General features: G+C 37.5%; 3 protein-coding genes across 3 annotated transcripts; 1 reads left to right on the top strand and 2 right to left on the bottom strand.

The window, feature by feature from the left end:
* Window positions 1-341: 341 nt before the first annotated feature.
* Window positions 342-2,048, bottom strand: LOC126372821 (mediator of RNA polymerase II transcription subunit 10). Its single transcript, XM_050018730.1, has 3 exons — window positions 1,838-2,048; window positions 1,645-1,728; window positions 342-1,449 (listed from the first exon to the last, which is right to left on the bottom strand). The coding sequence occupies exons 1-3, from the start codon at window positions 1,957-1,959 to the stop codon at window positions 1,260-1,262; spliced, it is 396 nt and encodes a 131-aa protein (XP_049874687.1). The 5' UTR covers window positions 1,960-2,048; the 3' UTR covers window positions 342-1,259.
* Window positions 2,049-2,411: 363 nt separating this feature from the next.
* LOC126372793 (mitochondrial thiamine pyrophosphate carrier-like) lies at window positions 2,412-4,089 on the top strand. The gene has a single exon (XM_050018692.1). It carries the CDS (start codon window positions 2,584-2,586, stop codon window positions 3,547-3,549), a length of 966 nt encoding a protein of 321 aa, XP_049874649.1. The 5' UTR covers window positions 2,412-2,583; the 3' UTR covers window positions 3,550-4,089.
* Window positions 4,090-4,203: 114 nt separating this feature from the next.
* Window positions 4,204-10,056, bottom strand: LOC126372777 (uncharacterized). The gene is made up of 3 exons (XM_050018662.1): window positions 9,839-10,056; window positions 5,831-6,009; window positions 4,204-5,145 (listed from the first exon to the last, which is right to left on the bottom strand). Exons 1-3 carry the CDS (start codon window positions 9,924-9,926, stop codon window positions 4,306-4,308), a joined length of 1,107 nt encoding a protein of 368 aa, XP_049874619.1. The 5' UTR covers window positions 9,927-10,056; the 3' UTR covers window positions 4,204-4,305.
* Window positions 10,057-17,087: the final 7,031 nt, after the last annotated feature.

Below are 17,087 nucleotides of genomic sequence, written 5' to 3'. Positions count from 1 at the left end.
AATATCTTCTTTCAGAATACTTTTATTAAGTTTTTCCATTGTATGTATTTCGTTTTATTTTATAAAAAAAAAATGTTGAGTTTAATAATAAATGAATTTTCAACACAACTGTACTTGATTCTTTTGTCTGAAACAATGAGTGAATGTAAATATTTACTAATTTATATTTCTTTACTTATAAAGGTTAAATTCTAACATGCTACAAATCTCTTATCATAAATCAATAACTTAAGAAATTGAATGATTAATTCAAAATATCAAATGGAACTTCTTTTTGTTGAGCACAGTGACTGGGGGTACTCTTACTTCCTGAATACATTAAAAAAAAATACTACCCAGAATAAAAATAATTATAGTTAATAATTTATTTAGTTACAATACAACCACTTACAATGATTTTATACCTAAGAACATCTTGCAGTATAAAATTTAATTTCCGATTAATTTCTTATAATAGTTTATCAAACAAATGACGAATGAGGGACTTTCCAGGCTATGTTCACCAAAAACAAAAAAGATGATGTTGTATTGTACTGCTTTAACATGATATTCCTATTTTCTCAATACTCAGGTACATAATTATTCCAAAATACCTACAATTTAATGGCAGAAGCATAATATAAAAAAAAAATTGTTGCTTGATATTTGGATCACATTTTCATAGATAACAAAAAAGAATGGAGTGAAGGGGGGGGGGGAGGTCTTCGCCCGAAGGCATACAGATTGGTTATTGTAGATTAAGGAAAAACTTTAAAATGTAACTTTTATATCTGAAAAAAGGCTACAAATAAATAAATTTGGATCATATTATGTATAGAATTATTACTTCTCTTTATTTTAATCAGAATTATAATCATAATTGTGCCTGGGAGTACTAAAAGGGTACTCATTTAAACCCAAAAACAAAGATAAAAGATGCATACCTATACGTCTGTTATCTATGAATTTAGAAGGTTAAACAGGAATATATATTTTAGTTCTGTGCAATAAAGTATATTTGATTTGATTTTGATTTTTTGAATATGTTTACAGCTTGCATCTATATTGTTTTTGAGGAACTTAACCCGGAAAGTCCCTCATAATACCTACAATAAACTGCCATTTTACTTGAAGACTTTTTGGAGATATACAAAAGTGGCACATTTGTGGGTATACACTCTTAACATACAACCTGAGATTTATTATATAAAGGAATTTTACCTATATTTAACTTTACAATTATACTACTAGGTCTGATTTTGACTTAACAAAATTTTCGTCTATTCCCCACCCCTGATAGCCTTATATTTAGCTATTTCATTAGGGAAAGTTTTGGATAATTCTGTTAGTAAATGGCTCTTGAAACGCTTGTACGAATCTATTTTTCCTTTTACTTCTTCATTCTTCGCTAGGGCTTTGTCAATGCAGTCTTTTGTGTACAGCTGTGGATTGCGCCCTTGATCAATGTAGCTGAAAAATGATAAAATATAGTTTTTTTCTGGCAATGACATTGAATATTAAAAATAAGTGTTTAATAAATTAAAAAAATGTATTAACTAAAGTTCTAGGTGTCTAAAACCTAAAATGGTTTAAAAAGGTGTTAGGTTTTTTCATTTAAATAAAATAATACAAAATGATGCAAAAAGGAAGGAATTATAAACTTACTCGAATACTTCAGTAGGAACATGGATATCATGCACTTGAGATTTCAATTTATCTACTTCTTGCAAACCAGTTACCAACGATTGTCTGGAAATTAGTAAATAGATTAAATACACATCTTATAAACAGATACTCATCTGACATTTTGATTTATAAAGTACCTAATAGAGGAAATGTGAAAGAAAGAAACACTCACATTTTCTGGTTCAACACACTTTGTCCCTGCGGTTGGAAATCGCTGACAATAATTCGGATTTGTCTTACATTTTCTATGAACATTTCCAGTTGCGTCTCAAGATTTTCCAAAGGTGAAGACATTTTGTTAATTTATTATCACTTTTCTACAAAAATAAATAAAATTATCTAGCCCCGTTGTCTAACGAATGAATATTCAATGAATGAATGAGTTGAAGTATGAACACAAATAATTCAATTTCAATCAAAGATTTCAATGAATGAGTGAATTTATCTATGAATTAAAAAAATGAACGCTGTTTATGGTTGATTTGCGTAAAACTCCTGCGGAAAAATACGAACAGTAACAGTTTTAAAGAAAAAATAAAATTAATGATTTAACAATTAAGTAATAATAAGGTCTGGTAAGGTCTACAAAACGGTCTAAAATAGTTTAAATTTTAAATACAAGGTGACAGTAGCATAGACATATGGACAGTAGGCGTTCTTTACTGCAAAATACTTACCTTCTTGAACGCACCCTTTTTTGAATGATGAATCGAGATGAATGAATGTCATTTAGTGGTCATTGCGAAGTGTCATTGACATTTTATCAGTAAAATTTTGTTGTTTTTTTGAGGTTATTTTTTCGTAAATATTATGTCTGTGATGTGTTTATAAATAAAGTTATCCTATGTATACATCGTAATACGTGTTATCTATAATTGAAGAGAATTACACAAATTGATTTTATTTTTTTATAACAAAATGCATCTGATTGATAACGAATCTAAATTAACCGTTTACCAATCTGCATTCGCCGGGGGCGCAGCGGGGGCCTTCACAAGAGCTGTGGGGCAGCCTTTGGACGTCCTGAAGATAAGATTTCAGTTGCAGTTAGAGCCTATTGAAAAAGGGTCGAAATACAGCTCAGTGTTGCAAGCTGTCTCTGCCATCATCAAAGAAGAAGGAGTAACCACTCTCTGGAGCGGTCACGTTCCCGCGCAGTTGTTGTCCATATCTTATGGAGTACTACAATTTTCCACATTTGAAACCCTCACACAGCTATGCGAAAGATCTGATCCAAAATTTTACTTGGCAAATAAACATTGGTTGAACTTTTCTAATGGGGCCATCGCTGCCGCCATCGCAACAATAGCATCTTTCCCATTCGACACAGTGAGAACAAGACTAATAGCAGAACAGAAGACTAATAAAGCTTACAGAGGCTTTCTACACGCGTTTTCAACTATAGTCAGATTAGAAGGAACAGCAGCTCTGTTCAAGGGCTTGGTACCAACATTAAGTCAAATAGCACCACATGCTGGAATACAATTTGCAGCATACAAACTGTTGACACAAAATGTACTGAATCAGTTTAAATATTTCCAAAGAAAAATCAATGTGAGCTCGACAGTAGAATCCACACTGCTGGCCAATCTGATAGCTGGATCTACAGCAGGATTTGTGGCCAAGACAGTTATTTACCCCTTTGATTTAATCAAGAAAAGATTGCAGATCCAAGGGTTTCAAGAACACAGGCTAAGCTTTGGAAGACAAATGTACTGTAATGGTCTATTGGATTGTGTGAAACTAACAATTACTGAGGAGGGGTTTCTAGCATTGTTCAAAGGTTATGGACCTAGTATGCTTAAAGCTGGACTAGTCTCGGCACTGCATTTTGCTGCTTATGATGAAATAAAATACTTCATACTAAAAATACAACAAAGATAATGTCTTGCTTTATTAGAAAATTTAATAGCACCTCATTTTTTGTGTACAAAATAATCACTTACTTATATGTAGTTGATTAGAAGTATAGTATGTAGTATACTCGAATTTTTACACAATATAAGCTTTCAACTGTGTTCCCAATGCTGGTAGTCAAAGCTACATTCATCACATGTTGGGCTAAGTACCCATGCCTCACCGAGCTAACCAGTTTTCTGTTAGGCCAACACGATAGGATGTGAGACATATTGCCAAATGGTAAAACCAGCTGTGTTTGTCAAAATGGCATTTAAGATAAATTAATAATTTCTTAGTGCAAATCCAGTCTAGTTGAATTTTTCGACTGTTTATTAGTTAAATTATGTTATTTATTATTTAATACTCATTTTGTTTTGTGTTAGTTCTTAGCTGTCTTCACATCCTTATATTTATTGTAGAATTTCTTTTTATCACATGTTTATTGTAGAATGGTATTTGCTGAAATTCCTGTGATATTACATAATATTGTTTTATAGTTTATAAGATTAACATGTTGTTGTGATTTTTATTTATTTCATACTCCATTTATTGATATTTAATAAAAGGAAATCTATACTTACAGTTTATTTAAAATATTTCTTAAATCACTAATTTATGAGTATAATATTGCAGAGATATAGACAAAATATCAAACTTAATTATCAATAATATACATCACTTAGATAAGTAAGTTTAAGTACGCCTTTATATAAACGAGAATATATTTGACTAAATTAAAAATTACCCATAGGATATCACATAGCCCATGTTTCTCATTAGTGTATCTTTAATTGCAGGTTGCAATTCTTTCTTCATGTAAGTTGTGAGTAGAGTTCTTATTCCTTTTGTGAATATGTCTTCCATTTCCCTAGAGATGTCTTCAACTTCGTCCAAGTCATCACCAGGCCTGAAGAGTTTACTTCGTTCGTAGTTCGCTCGGCTGCGTGGCTCGTATACGATGTCCCAGTCGTTGCTGCCCCGACTTTCTAACGTCTCAGGATGAGGCTGTTCAAGTCGAGGATCGAATGTGAACTCGTCAGAACGCCGTCTTCGCCTCAAGGGAAGGTTGTCCTTGTTCCTAACCGAATTCCGATTTATATATTTCTCGCAACCATAAGCGTAAACGCTAATGAAACCAGGTTCAACAAATTCAGAATCAGTTTTAACATTGAACTTGCCCGGTTGTTGGTTCAGGGGTTGAGTATGGAATCCTATTCCCGCTTTTCTGAGTCTCAGGATCATGTTGCATCCAGTGCTTCCTCTATACCTCGCGTAAGGCGCCGGCGCGTCGTAGTCGTAAGCTCGACCATCTGCGTAATTGCGTCTCAACCTTCTACTTGGAGGTATACCCCTGTCCAGCTCATTGGCATCATACAAGTCAACATTTCCACTGATAGTTATATCATTGAATAGAAGCATTGTGTCCAAGGAGACGTTTCGAGGGTCGAAGTAACATTTTTCCACTCGCACCCAGTTGCTGTTTTGTGGTAGGCGCACGCGCATCCGGGTGACGATCATGTCTACAGGAGCCGTCCTCATTTGCTGGTACAGACTGTAGCCGTTAAAGTCAATGCTCTGACTCTGTAATCAAAGAAAAGCCATCATAATGTGCGTTCTTGTCGTATACAATCTACATTTTCTATCTCGTACACTTTGTATAGGAATGAGTGCTACGGTCTGATAGTTTTATACATAAAGCCTTCTTTAGAAAAATAGGTACGAAGATTGTTCTTTATTTCGAATCAGATTTGTAAACGGGACATAGGATTGTCAACGCACTTAGCTATCGTGCTTCCAATTTTCGCATTTGTCTATAGTGACACGTTTAGTTTAAGGACTAGACTGATTTAAAATAGGCTTTAATCGCACCGAGTGCCGAAAAAGAGGGGGCGCCAAAATCAACCAAGATTGGTTCACTCTGGCCGCAAACTAACTTCATCGGGTTAGATTGCGGCGACATAAACTCATACCGGGGTGGCCATAAACAAAATTTTTAAAACATTTAAATAGGTAAATTTCGGTGGCCGTATACTAATCGAAAAAAAAGTATTTTACGGGGCTGAGGGGTGCCATTGTGAGGTCTCGCACCACCTAAATATTTTGATAGGACCGCCACTGGCTTAAGGACACTTAGATATTGAATTACAAAGTTGAAAGAATTTGGCTGAACATACCTATTCGACATTATGAAACCATAGTTTTGGAAAACCAAATAGTCCAGATATTGATACGAACTATTGGTTATCCGGGAATAAGTAACACTTACCAAAGGCGTGTCTAAGTTCTTAGGCTGTGTGCGTTTGCGTCTCTTGAGCTGGTCCAAGGCGGACTCAAGCCTCGCCGAACATCGTTCACCGGCGATCGGTACTGTAGTCAACGGAGGAAGACCACCAACAGGCAGGGGACGGTCGTAGCGCTTCTCGAATAGAGGCAGGAAGCGAGATTCTGGAACAAACCGGTTTTTTAGGGTAAGTAATTGAAAGTAGTTGTAGTATTGTAGTAGTTTTAACACGTTGACAGTCCAGTGATCCATATACGGGTCATGACGGACTAGCTCCATACGTCCGTGACCCATATATGGGTCACTAAAACGACCAGGGGCCTGTTTAATAAAATTTACAATTGTAAATTACAATGACAATTTGATGTACGGTCACGAGCATTAATACGTATACACTTTGGTACCATGTCACATTAACTTTTTTGACAAATTGAACTGTAAGTCTCACTAAATGTCAAATATGTTAGTGCAACAGAGTCCTAAAGTGGGTACATTATAATTGCTCATGACTGTACATTGCGGAGTGTGTGATCACGAATATTTTGCAGTTTCATATTAGTTACGTAATGAACACCAAATTGTCATTGTAATTTACAATTGTAAGTTTTATTAAACAGGCTCCTGGTATGCACTAAGGGCGGGTGCTCCACTTGTATCCCGGGGAACTTAGCAAAGGTTGAAGTATAATGCGGGGCTTACAAGGAAGTCAAAACATTTTGTATGGGTACTGTCAACGTGTTAAGTAAGCTAGCTGAACCATTTCCTTTTGCCCGTATTCCTATCATAATTAATTCGTTTTTTAGAGAAAAATGAAAATTGTTACTGGCAAATGTATTCTATTCTTAAGTAGTAGATTGATTGTAAGAGGAATTCCGTGGTCCCTGTCTACCCCAACGGCAAATAGGCGTGATCTTGTCATTGTCAGTAAAGTTGTGGATGAGGTTAGCACATGACCGGTAAGGATGGTTCAAAATGGAGGAGGCCTATACCCAACAGTAGGATTGTTCAGCAGATTTTCATGTTGCAGAGAGAGTTGAATTTGTTGGATTGTATCACACTTAGAAACAACGACAGGTTATTGGATCGTTGAGAAAAAAAATAGTCATTTTTTGTAGTTTTGGTTTTCTCCGAAGGGCAAGACAAAGGGAACTATGCCCAATCCTTACGTATTTTCTTCTTGATGATGATGAAAGATGAAACCTAAGCCCCCATCCTCGGAGTAGACTCCTACTCCAAACCCCAAACAAAAGTCCGCATAAACTTTCCAGTTATGAAACGGCTTGTTGGCACGAAGCGAAAATAGGTAGGTACACTTTGTTTATTGAATATTCCGATATAATAACACTGTAGCGAATGTTTTCCGACTAACTTAATGCGATCATTAACCACAAAACACCACTTCGTATTAATTATTTAGATTATTCAATGAAGAAAGCAACCGTCCCGTTCCCGCCAAAAAGTCTCGAAAAATAGACAAAACGGAAAGTTACAAATTAGCTTTTACATCTGTCAATTTGTGTTGCTCGCATAGTTAAAAATAAATAATGAGGTATTTACATTTACCATTACATTTGAAGGGGGGTGATGCAGGCTCTATGGATGATTTGGGACAGACTGGTATTAGGGCTTCGTTATGAGCAATATAATGTACCCATTTTAGGACTCTGTCGCACTAACATATTTGACATTTAGTGAGACTTACAGTGCAATTTGTCATAAACATTGTGACATGGTACCAAAGTGTATTGCATATTGATGCTCGTGACCGTACTGGTACAAGTGTTTGTTTAGAATTTTTTTTACATGATTTCGATGTCAATAAAAACAATATGCATTAAGCAGCCTAGGTATCTTCCCTTATGTCATTTCTAACCACGCTGTACCATTATATCGGTGATGGACTGATAACCTGTCGCCATACAGTTCATCATATCCATCTTAGTATTTTGTATCGAATGTCTGGAAGTTGTCATCAGATTGCTTGTGGCTCAGCCCACCCTATTAGGGATCACAGGTTTTTGTCCTTACATAAACAGCCTACCTGTATGCGTCCCACTGCCAGGCACAGGCGGGGAGGCTCAACCGGAGGGGTATCGAGCATACTCCTCCACGCAGCTCTACTGCGGGTTGGTGGAGGCATTTTACGACTAATAGCCGGGACTAACGGCTTAACGTGCCCTCCAAAGCACGGAATCATCTTACTTTTCAAACAATCGGGTGATTCAATGTCCTTACCAAAAAAAGGACAGTCTCACAAAGTGATTTCGACAATGTCCCCATTGGGAATCAAACCTGCGCCTCCAGATTGTGAGCCCAACGCTCTAACCACAGAGGCTGTTTTTGTATGTAAATATGTATTGTATAAAGGTATGTCAATGAAAGCAGCCCAGACATATTTTAGATAAAAATGAAAGTAATCTTGCTATTTGTTTTCTAATGTGGATCCTGCATTTGTTTTCACTTCTATTGTCTGTGGTTTACAACCGTGAAAGCACCTATAGTTCGACAACAGCTGGGGATTCTGAGCTGTCGACTGCTACATTGTTTTTGTGTATTAATTGTTTTTACAATAGGCCATTTAATAAATTATATCTTTAGACACGTAACGTGTATAGGTAATAATAATAACTTTATTGCACAAACACATTACAAAGATATTTTTGTTAATATTATGCGCAATTATACAATTTAAGTAAAAACAGCGGCTGTTCAACAAGGGTTCCCCAAACTAGGCTGTGCCTGTATCTTGGGGAACCAGTTAAGTATACATTACATTTTAACATAGAGAAGTATAACAAAGTCAGAAAAAATATGAAAGTAAGATATAAAGACATTATTATACACATTATATGTGGAAGGTGATTGTTTTTATAGCATTCACCCGAGGGATACTCTCAAAGTGGAAATTAAATCGAAAAAGTTTGGCTCAGACTTGAACCCGCAGCTCTTAGTCCAGCCGAAACCAGCGTGTAAACCATTACCTACATCACCGGGTTCTCATCATGTCGGGAAGGGGCAAAGAACTTTGTTTGCACTTATCCCGCTTTTCCGACTCTGTGCGCATCAAGTTTAAGAACAATAAGAACCAACCATCTTCCAAAGAGGAAATTTCGTATATCAACGAGGATCTGGATAAGGACTCGATACTATAATTGTTTGTCTGACTTTATGTGCAGCAAGCATTAGTTAAGCCTTTCAACTTAAAAAACCGGCCAACTCTTGGCTCAGCTTGAAATTGAACTTAATTAAATAGTAAGAATTACATCTAAATGAGATGGAGGTTAAAAAGGCCATATCAAAACAATTCATTTGAAAAAGCAATATTGCAATTTGATATTTGCGCATATAAAAGTAAGTGCGCATTGCAAACAAATGTCGAATAGCATTATTGCTTTTTAGATGAATTGCTTCGATGTAGCCTTTTTATCCCCCATTATCATTGTAAACATTTACAAGAACGCTTATAGAACATTGCATTAGATATAGTATTATTTTAGCAAGATGGAAATTATTACGCGCACTATATGACTCAATTCCAATCTTATAAGTACTTACAACAATAGCAAAAATTAGTTACTTACATACATTTAATATAGGTAGTTGAGTGAAAAGTAAAGGGAAATCGTGGGAAATGCAAAGTAAGTTCATTATATTTCCGAACTAAACCGTGTAATCAGAAGAGTAGAGCTGCGCTTTTCCCTTTCTATTATTCTCGTGTTTTGGGTCCATACATAATTGTTATCTTATCCATCAAAAATTCACTTTTGTACAAATGTTTAAAACGAAAAATAATCATTTCCCCTTGATACTAATCTAATCTACTTAATCTCATAGTAAAGTGTTCTGAGTTTCTTATTAAATACAGAGCATAGATAAAATAACTCTGTCGTCTATTTCAAGACAGGTTAGGTACTTACCTAAAGTTTTCTCGAATTAACACAATAAATAAGTGCAATTATTTAAATATAATGGTTCATATTTATAAGGACCTACCTTTTTCCGACTCCACATCAGGCAGTTGGTTGTCACTAGCCGATGCCGTTTTCGCAAAAAATATGAACATCCACCAAAATCTCACCATTCTCACTACAATATCCAGACATGAAAACCAAAGGACTGGCCGAATGCCTTTAACCAACTGCAGAGCATGCACCGATAAAAAAGCAAATTGTCAAAATTTGGCGCGAAAAGATGTCGACTTCCTATCACCGCGAAACCGAATCGTGGAATAAAGTATGGATGGTGAGACAATAAGAAGTGCAGTGTTTGGAAAATGATCCCCGCTCGAATCGCAAGATCGTGCTTCTTGGAGGTACGACGACAGTCGCCGACAGGTGACTAGTACTTTGGATAAATGGCGGGAGATGCTTATTAGAGCGAAAATGAAGATGCTTGCATTTTATTTTGTCCCAAAAGAGAACATTTACTTAACAATTCTAAAGTAGGAATCAGTAAGAAATATCGCAAGACTCTCGTAATAAGCACATTAGTTACTTAACTGTATTTTAAAAGAAGTGCTTATAAAAATCTTTTCTGTAAAGTACGTAAGTACTTATAAAAATAATTATGAGTAGGTATCTGTAAAGCATTTTCTTTATCAAAAAATGACATCGTGTTCTTAGTCCTGTAAGTAGGCTGTAACGTAATTTTGAAAGGAAATTAGGTTGAGCGGATATAATTGTTAGGTAGGTAATAGCCGTAGAGTTGACTGGCCTCATGTCTGCGCGGTCGGGTTAATTTTGCATTATCTGTGTGACCTAGTCTAGTTACTAGTTAGGTGCTTATCATTATATGACTTAGTAGATATTTACTTACCTATAGATGAAGATAGGTACTTACTTTTTATGATGTTTTATGATATGTCGTCAAAGATCTTTTTGTGTTCATCCACAGATTATTATTTCAATAAATGTTTTTGGATTTTCGATGAATTTGGTTTACCTGCTAAGGATAGATTATGTCCAACACCAAACAAGGGTATTATACTTAGTAGGTAGGTAACTTATTACTGTATAATTTCCTGTGTACAGTCATGAGCAATATAATGTACCCACTTTAGGATTCTGTCGCACTAACATATTTGACATTTAGTGAGACTTACAGTTCAATTTGTCCAAAAAGTTAATGTGACATGGTACCAAAGTGTATACATTCATAAAAATAAGCTAAGTACCTATGCATTGCATTATAAGTAAGCTTCTCTATTACCTAATTCAGCTCTTTCTGAGTCAAGTCACTTTTTGATTTACTGTCCTCGCGCCCCTCGCGGCATAGTAACCGCACCGCAGCGCGATATATATCTAGAAGGCTTTGACCAATAGTGATACGACGTTTATCTACGTAGATAGATTCGCTGCGTCTATTGGTCGAAGCCGTTGATGTACTTCACGCCGCGCGCGACGCGCTGGCTGTACAGACCCTGCAGATCATGTGTACTACCTACTAGCTTTAGCGATTTGTATTACTTAGTTATTACGTTTTTTTTTGACGGGGCTTATTGTAGATTTGCCGCAGGTGGCATTAACTACTTGGCCGGACAAATGGGGACCCGGTACAACGTTTAAGACAACAGGGCTGAGGGTGCCCAGCTGGGCGCGAGCCCCGGCTCAGGGCGTCGTCTGAGAGGAAAAATATTTGAAATAATTAATCGACCCTAGTGGGTCGATAGCGCTGACTGAGGGAAATCATCGAAAGCCGGCGGGGTCGGTATCGGGGTCCTGAAGTGTTTGGAGTCGCGAGCTGATTGGCTGCCTCTATGGCTAAAGTAATCGGCTCGTCGGGATCGTATATTACGTCCTTCGCTTAGGTATTATCTGATTACAACTACTTTACTAGATATTCTACTCACAAGAAAGGAGCGACCGGTCCTTACCATGCATGCGTGAAAAAAAAAACATTTGCAATAAAATAAATCCATCTCACCTAGGCCCTCTGCATCGTCTAACTTAAAGGAAAATCTAATGATATCCATCTCTACGAGTAGCTACCAACACGTCATCTGCAAGTAGCACATAGTTTCTAGCATATTTCGCATACTACACCATTGTAACGCATATCGTAATGATCGTCGACATACTTACGATCTACACATCTTATGGTTACAGGTAGGGTTGTCATGATGTTCGAGTTTATACAACTGTACTCATAGACAGTCATTGTAATAGCCTGCAGGCAATATCTGTAACTCAGTGGACAACTGAACTAGTAGTACTTAGTAGGAGCTTTTCTTTTATATATAACAATGCTTGTGAAATGAAACTCCATTCGGCCATAGCAATACTTATTTATGTAAATTCAAATTAAAAAATATCTTTATTTAGCAGGTAACACAACATAGTTACACTTTGAATCGTCATTTTTTACGTAGGTAACGAATGTTTCATCCGCCTAAAACTACTGCAGCTTCTCACAACTAGTATAGCCGGGGTAAAGAAGGTGCAAGAAAAACCTCGTCACAGAGCCCTAGAAGTTCTTTTAAAAATGCAAAAAATCTCGTCACACACACGTTCTTTTTTAAAAAAAAAAAACTGTTATACAATTTAGTAATTTGGCTGCCTAATATCAGTTCCCAGACAGTTAATCCCATGCATTCATATCTTCTAGATAATCACTTATCTTATAATAAGTACATGGGAGTAGTAAGAGAGCTTAATAGATACTTACTAGTAAATAAACCACCTATTAAAAACTACGCGTTTTAGAGTAGCCCTATGGCATTGCAAGTAGCTTAACCTATGAGAACTCCGCATCAAAACATCATTGCGAAGCGTTGTCGGCACAGAATTCAGGATACTGAGTCTGGAATTTGGCAATTTCTAGCACATTACGTCTGCAGACGCCTGGCATTAGTTCCAACCATTGTCTACAAAGTAATTGTCCAAAAAGACATTTCGTTGTAATCGCCGGCGTCGTGTCGTGACCCATTGTTTTGACTTTTTCTTATGAAATTTCCGTGAAACAGTCCAAAAATGCACCACTATTAATTTAATAAAATGTTACAATCTGGCCTTTACAAAATAATAAGTTTCAAAATGCCATTGTTTGTATTAATGTGATATAGTTTTGTTGGAAATTATTATTATACTTACTTACCGGAATATTCTCATATCCTATCATTATTTAGGTAATAGGTTGTATTAATGAAGAAACACGTGTGGATACCTACTTACATACTTATGGTATTTAGATAGATAAACGCATGGCAATAATACTTATGTGGGTAAAGCAACTACTTAATAAGAAGACCAATTGCTATCACTCTAGCATAATTCACATCCTGGTTTCTCTCTTCATTTGAGCCTGTTTAATCGCAATAGGAGCTCGGTGGCGCAGCGGTAAACGCGCTCGGTCTGCGATTGTTGAAGTTAAGCAACTTTCGCAAAGGCCGGTCATAGGATGGGTGACCACAAAAAAAAGTTTTCATCTCGAGCTCCTCCGTGCTTCGGAAGGCATGTTAAGCCGTGGGTCCCGGCTGCATTAGCAGTCGTTAATAACCATCAGTCCGCACTGGGCCCGCGTGATGGTTTAAGGCCCGATCTCTCCCTATCCATCGGGATAGGGAAGGCCCGTGCCACAGCAGTGGGTACGTTAATGGGCTGATGATGATGAATGGCAATAGGCCCCCTATTGTGGGACTTAAACATAACTGGCGATGGCAGGGAGTGGTTGCATGTACAATACACCTCTGCCTACCCCTACGGGGATACAATCGTGATGCTATGTTGTATTATTTAGATAGATAGTTACGTAAAAAAGTGTAGTTTGCCTGTAAAATCAATTATTGTATTGGGATCACGTTACGTAAGTAATTTGTCTCTTTCTTCTATCTAGTGGGTGATGGGTCAAGGTGTGGGTTATGAGGTGGATTACCAACCTTATCAACCCCGCATTTATGCCCATATACCCATATTGGCAGCACTTAAATGACCTCTAAAGGCTTCATGTCACACGCCACTATAAAGTGCCACTGTTAAAGGATTCTTCATACAAAAGACATCAACGAGTTCATTGATTTTCTTCCAAAATAATGTTTTATGACCACATCTTTAAAACTTATGCCGATTTTGAAGAACCTTGCACTGTTGCTAAGCTATATGACAACTAAGTTCTTATTTTAATAAAAAGAAGAAAAAATATTGCAATACGATTTGCAGTTTTTGAGAAATGGAAAATTTAAGCTCACATGTACCTACGAGGAGCTCGGTGGCGCAGCGGTAAACGCGCTCGGTCTGCGATTGTTGAAGTTAAGCAACTTTCGCAAAGGCCGGTCATAGGATGGGTGACCACTAAAACATATAAGTTCATCTCGAGCTCCTCCGTGCTTCGGAAGGCACGTTAAGCCGTTGGTCCCGGCTACATTAGTAGTGTTAATAACCACCAATTCGCACTGGGCCCGCGTGGTGGTGTAAGGCCCGATCTCTCTATCCATCCATAGGGAAGGCCCGTGCCCCAGCAGTGGGGACGTTAATGGGCTGGTGATGTATCTACGAATATTGTGTAATTCCCACAATATTACATACTTACATAAAGGCTCAAATAGATAACCTCCTTTTGAAGTCAGTTAATAAATAAACTAATGTTTTCTCCTTTCTAAAACAGACATATAATTGTATAAGGAGGTATAAAAGAAGAAAGCATGGTAATTATATGAAGAGCTTGGAGGTCGTGATCGAATCTCGGGACAATTTGATCCGGTCCAGTTACTACCAGGTTCATTACCGATCTGCAGAGAAAACATCGGAAAACATTGATCTAAGCCAGTAGAGAGGTGCTCAATAGAAATCACGATTTACTGCGCTTGCTAATGTATTTAGATAAAGAAAATGTATGTTAGGAACAAAGAGTACGTCCAAAGAATAGGTACTTATCACAATAAGTAAGTAAACAGGTATATTAAGTATTTTTTTGTAATTTTTAAGTACTTAGGTTTTATTGTATAGTTTCCTACTAAATAAAGACAGACCTAAAGGTGACAATTTTTTTTTCTATTTATAACCTATCTATGAATTTTAATAAAGAAAAATCTAATAATAAGTGCGACATTTTGTCACGTTTTTCTATGACGTCAGAGGTTGCATTTTCATACAAATCGCATAGTAATTTCGTGTTTTGACGTTTGGTAAAAAGTAACTGATTTGACTAGTTGGAAACTACCCTATTGAGATTAATTCAGAGACGGACATGTGAGCGCTATAAAACATTACATTCAATAGATAGGACTAGGAACACCTATACTTAACTCTTTCACGGACATCATGATCGTGAGTCGTTGATGGTTCATAATAGGCAATATGACACCTTGGTTCTGTCATTGAAAGTGTTCTTCTTCTTATCGTGTGGGTTGTGAGGTGCAATACTAGCCTCATTAACCCTGGTGTCAGGGTTACTATTGAGCCGCCAAAGGCCCCTGACATGGCTCATGTAACGACTACTTACTTACATCAGTAAGTAGTAACCGGGACCAACGGCTTAACGTGCCTTCCGAAGCACGGATCATCTTACTTTCGGACAATCAGGTGATCAGCCTGTAATGTCCTAACCAAACTAGGGATCACAAAGTGAATTTTGTGATATATGTCCCCACCGGGATTCGAACCCGGGGCCTCCGGATCGTGAGTCCAACGCTTAACCACTGGACCACAGAGGCCGTGAAAAGAAAGAAAAATTGAAAGTGTTAACCTATGTCTATCTGTACTTGACCTACCCGGTATGTTTATAGGCACTCGTGCTGAACGCTTTCCAAACAATCTTTCTTAAGTGTGAGACATACACAGAATAATACACATACATAAACTCACTCCCGTTATCCCTAATGGGACGGACAGAAACAAAAAGTAATAAAAAACATTAAGTGCGAAGTCCTAAAGTATTTTTTGGTTGTTTTACTCGTCAGGTGATCAGCCCATTACCCAAATCAGCATGTGAGTAAGGACACAATTGTCACGATCGAGAAAATAAAGCGCACGCGCACCTTCTCACGTTCTAAGTATGTCATTCTTCGCTCCCAGTCGAAATAATACCGCTAAAAATATTCAGGTCACCCTCCAACTACTTCTAAATCTAACAAAGACAGAAATCCCCTTCACAGACCGCAGAAGCAGATAAAACAACAATCCGAGACATAAACCCGACGTGTAAGGTCAGCTAATCAGTTGGATCGGCTCGTCCAACATGTACGGTCAGCAATGTCATTGTGTTGGTTGTGCAAACCGTCCGCTGGATGGTGCAAACTGACGCTATTGTGATTAGACAATGGGGAAAGCCGCATCCAGGCTTAGGTGGTGTGCGGCCAGAGAATAGGCGACGAAGGATGCAAGTCAAAAGGTTTTTTTTAAGTAATAAACAACTTAAGCTCACGATTATATTTCTACGGAGTAGTCAGAGGCACTTATATCTATCGGAAGATCAACTAAGTGATAGGTTGTGAGCATTAGTGGCGAGCCACACATATTATTACATTATTAGCGAAATTGACTGCCCTCTGCTAGGCAGACATGGTTTCCCTCAACGATCTGGAGGGAGTGTGGACACTCCTACTCGCACCACACTGCTCCATTGTGTATTGGTGGAACAAATATCTACGTATCTACCTACATACCTAGTACAATACAAAAAGGATAGAGAACAAAGTTACAAAACGCGGCCTTGCTTCCAGGCCCACGCAACCTGGTAAGTATAGGTACCTAATGCTGGCGAAAAACCTCCCTCTACTGAGCGAAACTTTGATGATATTTCACTGGGTTCGTAAACAAACCCACAGTCCCGAGTCAATATTGAGTTGGAATCCTGTCTGACTTGAGGTAAATCTAGTTCGGCGACGGTACGTAACGACGTACCGTGTGTGTGTGTGTGTGTGTATACGTAGTATTATTCTATCTTATGCCATAGAGGCGGCCAATCAGGAACGCTTTTGTAAAAAGAGCTTTATTAGGTAAGTACCTAACCTTTAGGCATGAAGACCATTAACACCAGAGTACAATAAATATTAATTTGAAGAAGAAAAGCAACCAATGTCTTTTCAATAGTAAAGACAAAAACTATTTAATAAAAGAGTTTTTACAACGGGAATATTCCCACTTTGGAAACATTCCCGGGCACATCACTGCTCGTGACAGCAAACACTTCAGGACCCCGAGGCCGTGCAGATACAGAAAGTACTATTTCACCTTTTCGCTTGTATCGTAAATTCGTAATTACTAGCAGACTCTATAGCCCCATGTTCGTACATACTTTATGTTCTATT

Source organism: Pectinophora gossypiella, chromosome 14, assembly GCF_024362695.1.
Source record: "Pectinophora gossypiella chromosome 14, ilPecGoss1.1, whole genome shotgun sequence".
Classification (NCBI taxonomy): domain Eukaryota; kingdom Metazoa; phylum Arthropoda; class Insecta; order Lepidoptera; family Gelechiidae; genus Pectinophora; species Pectinophora gossypiella.
The sequence above is the reverse complement of the archived record's forward strand: the minus strand, read 5'-3'. Positions and strand labels throughout refer to the sequence as shown.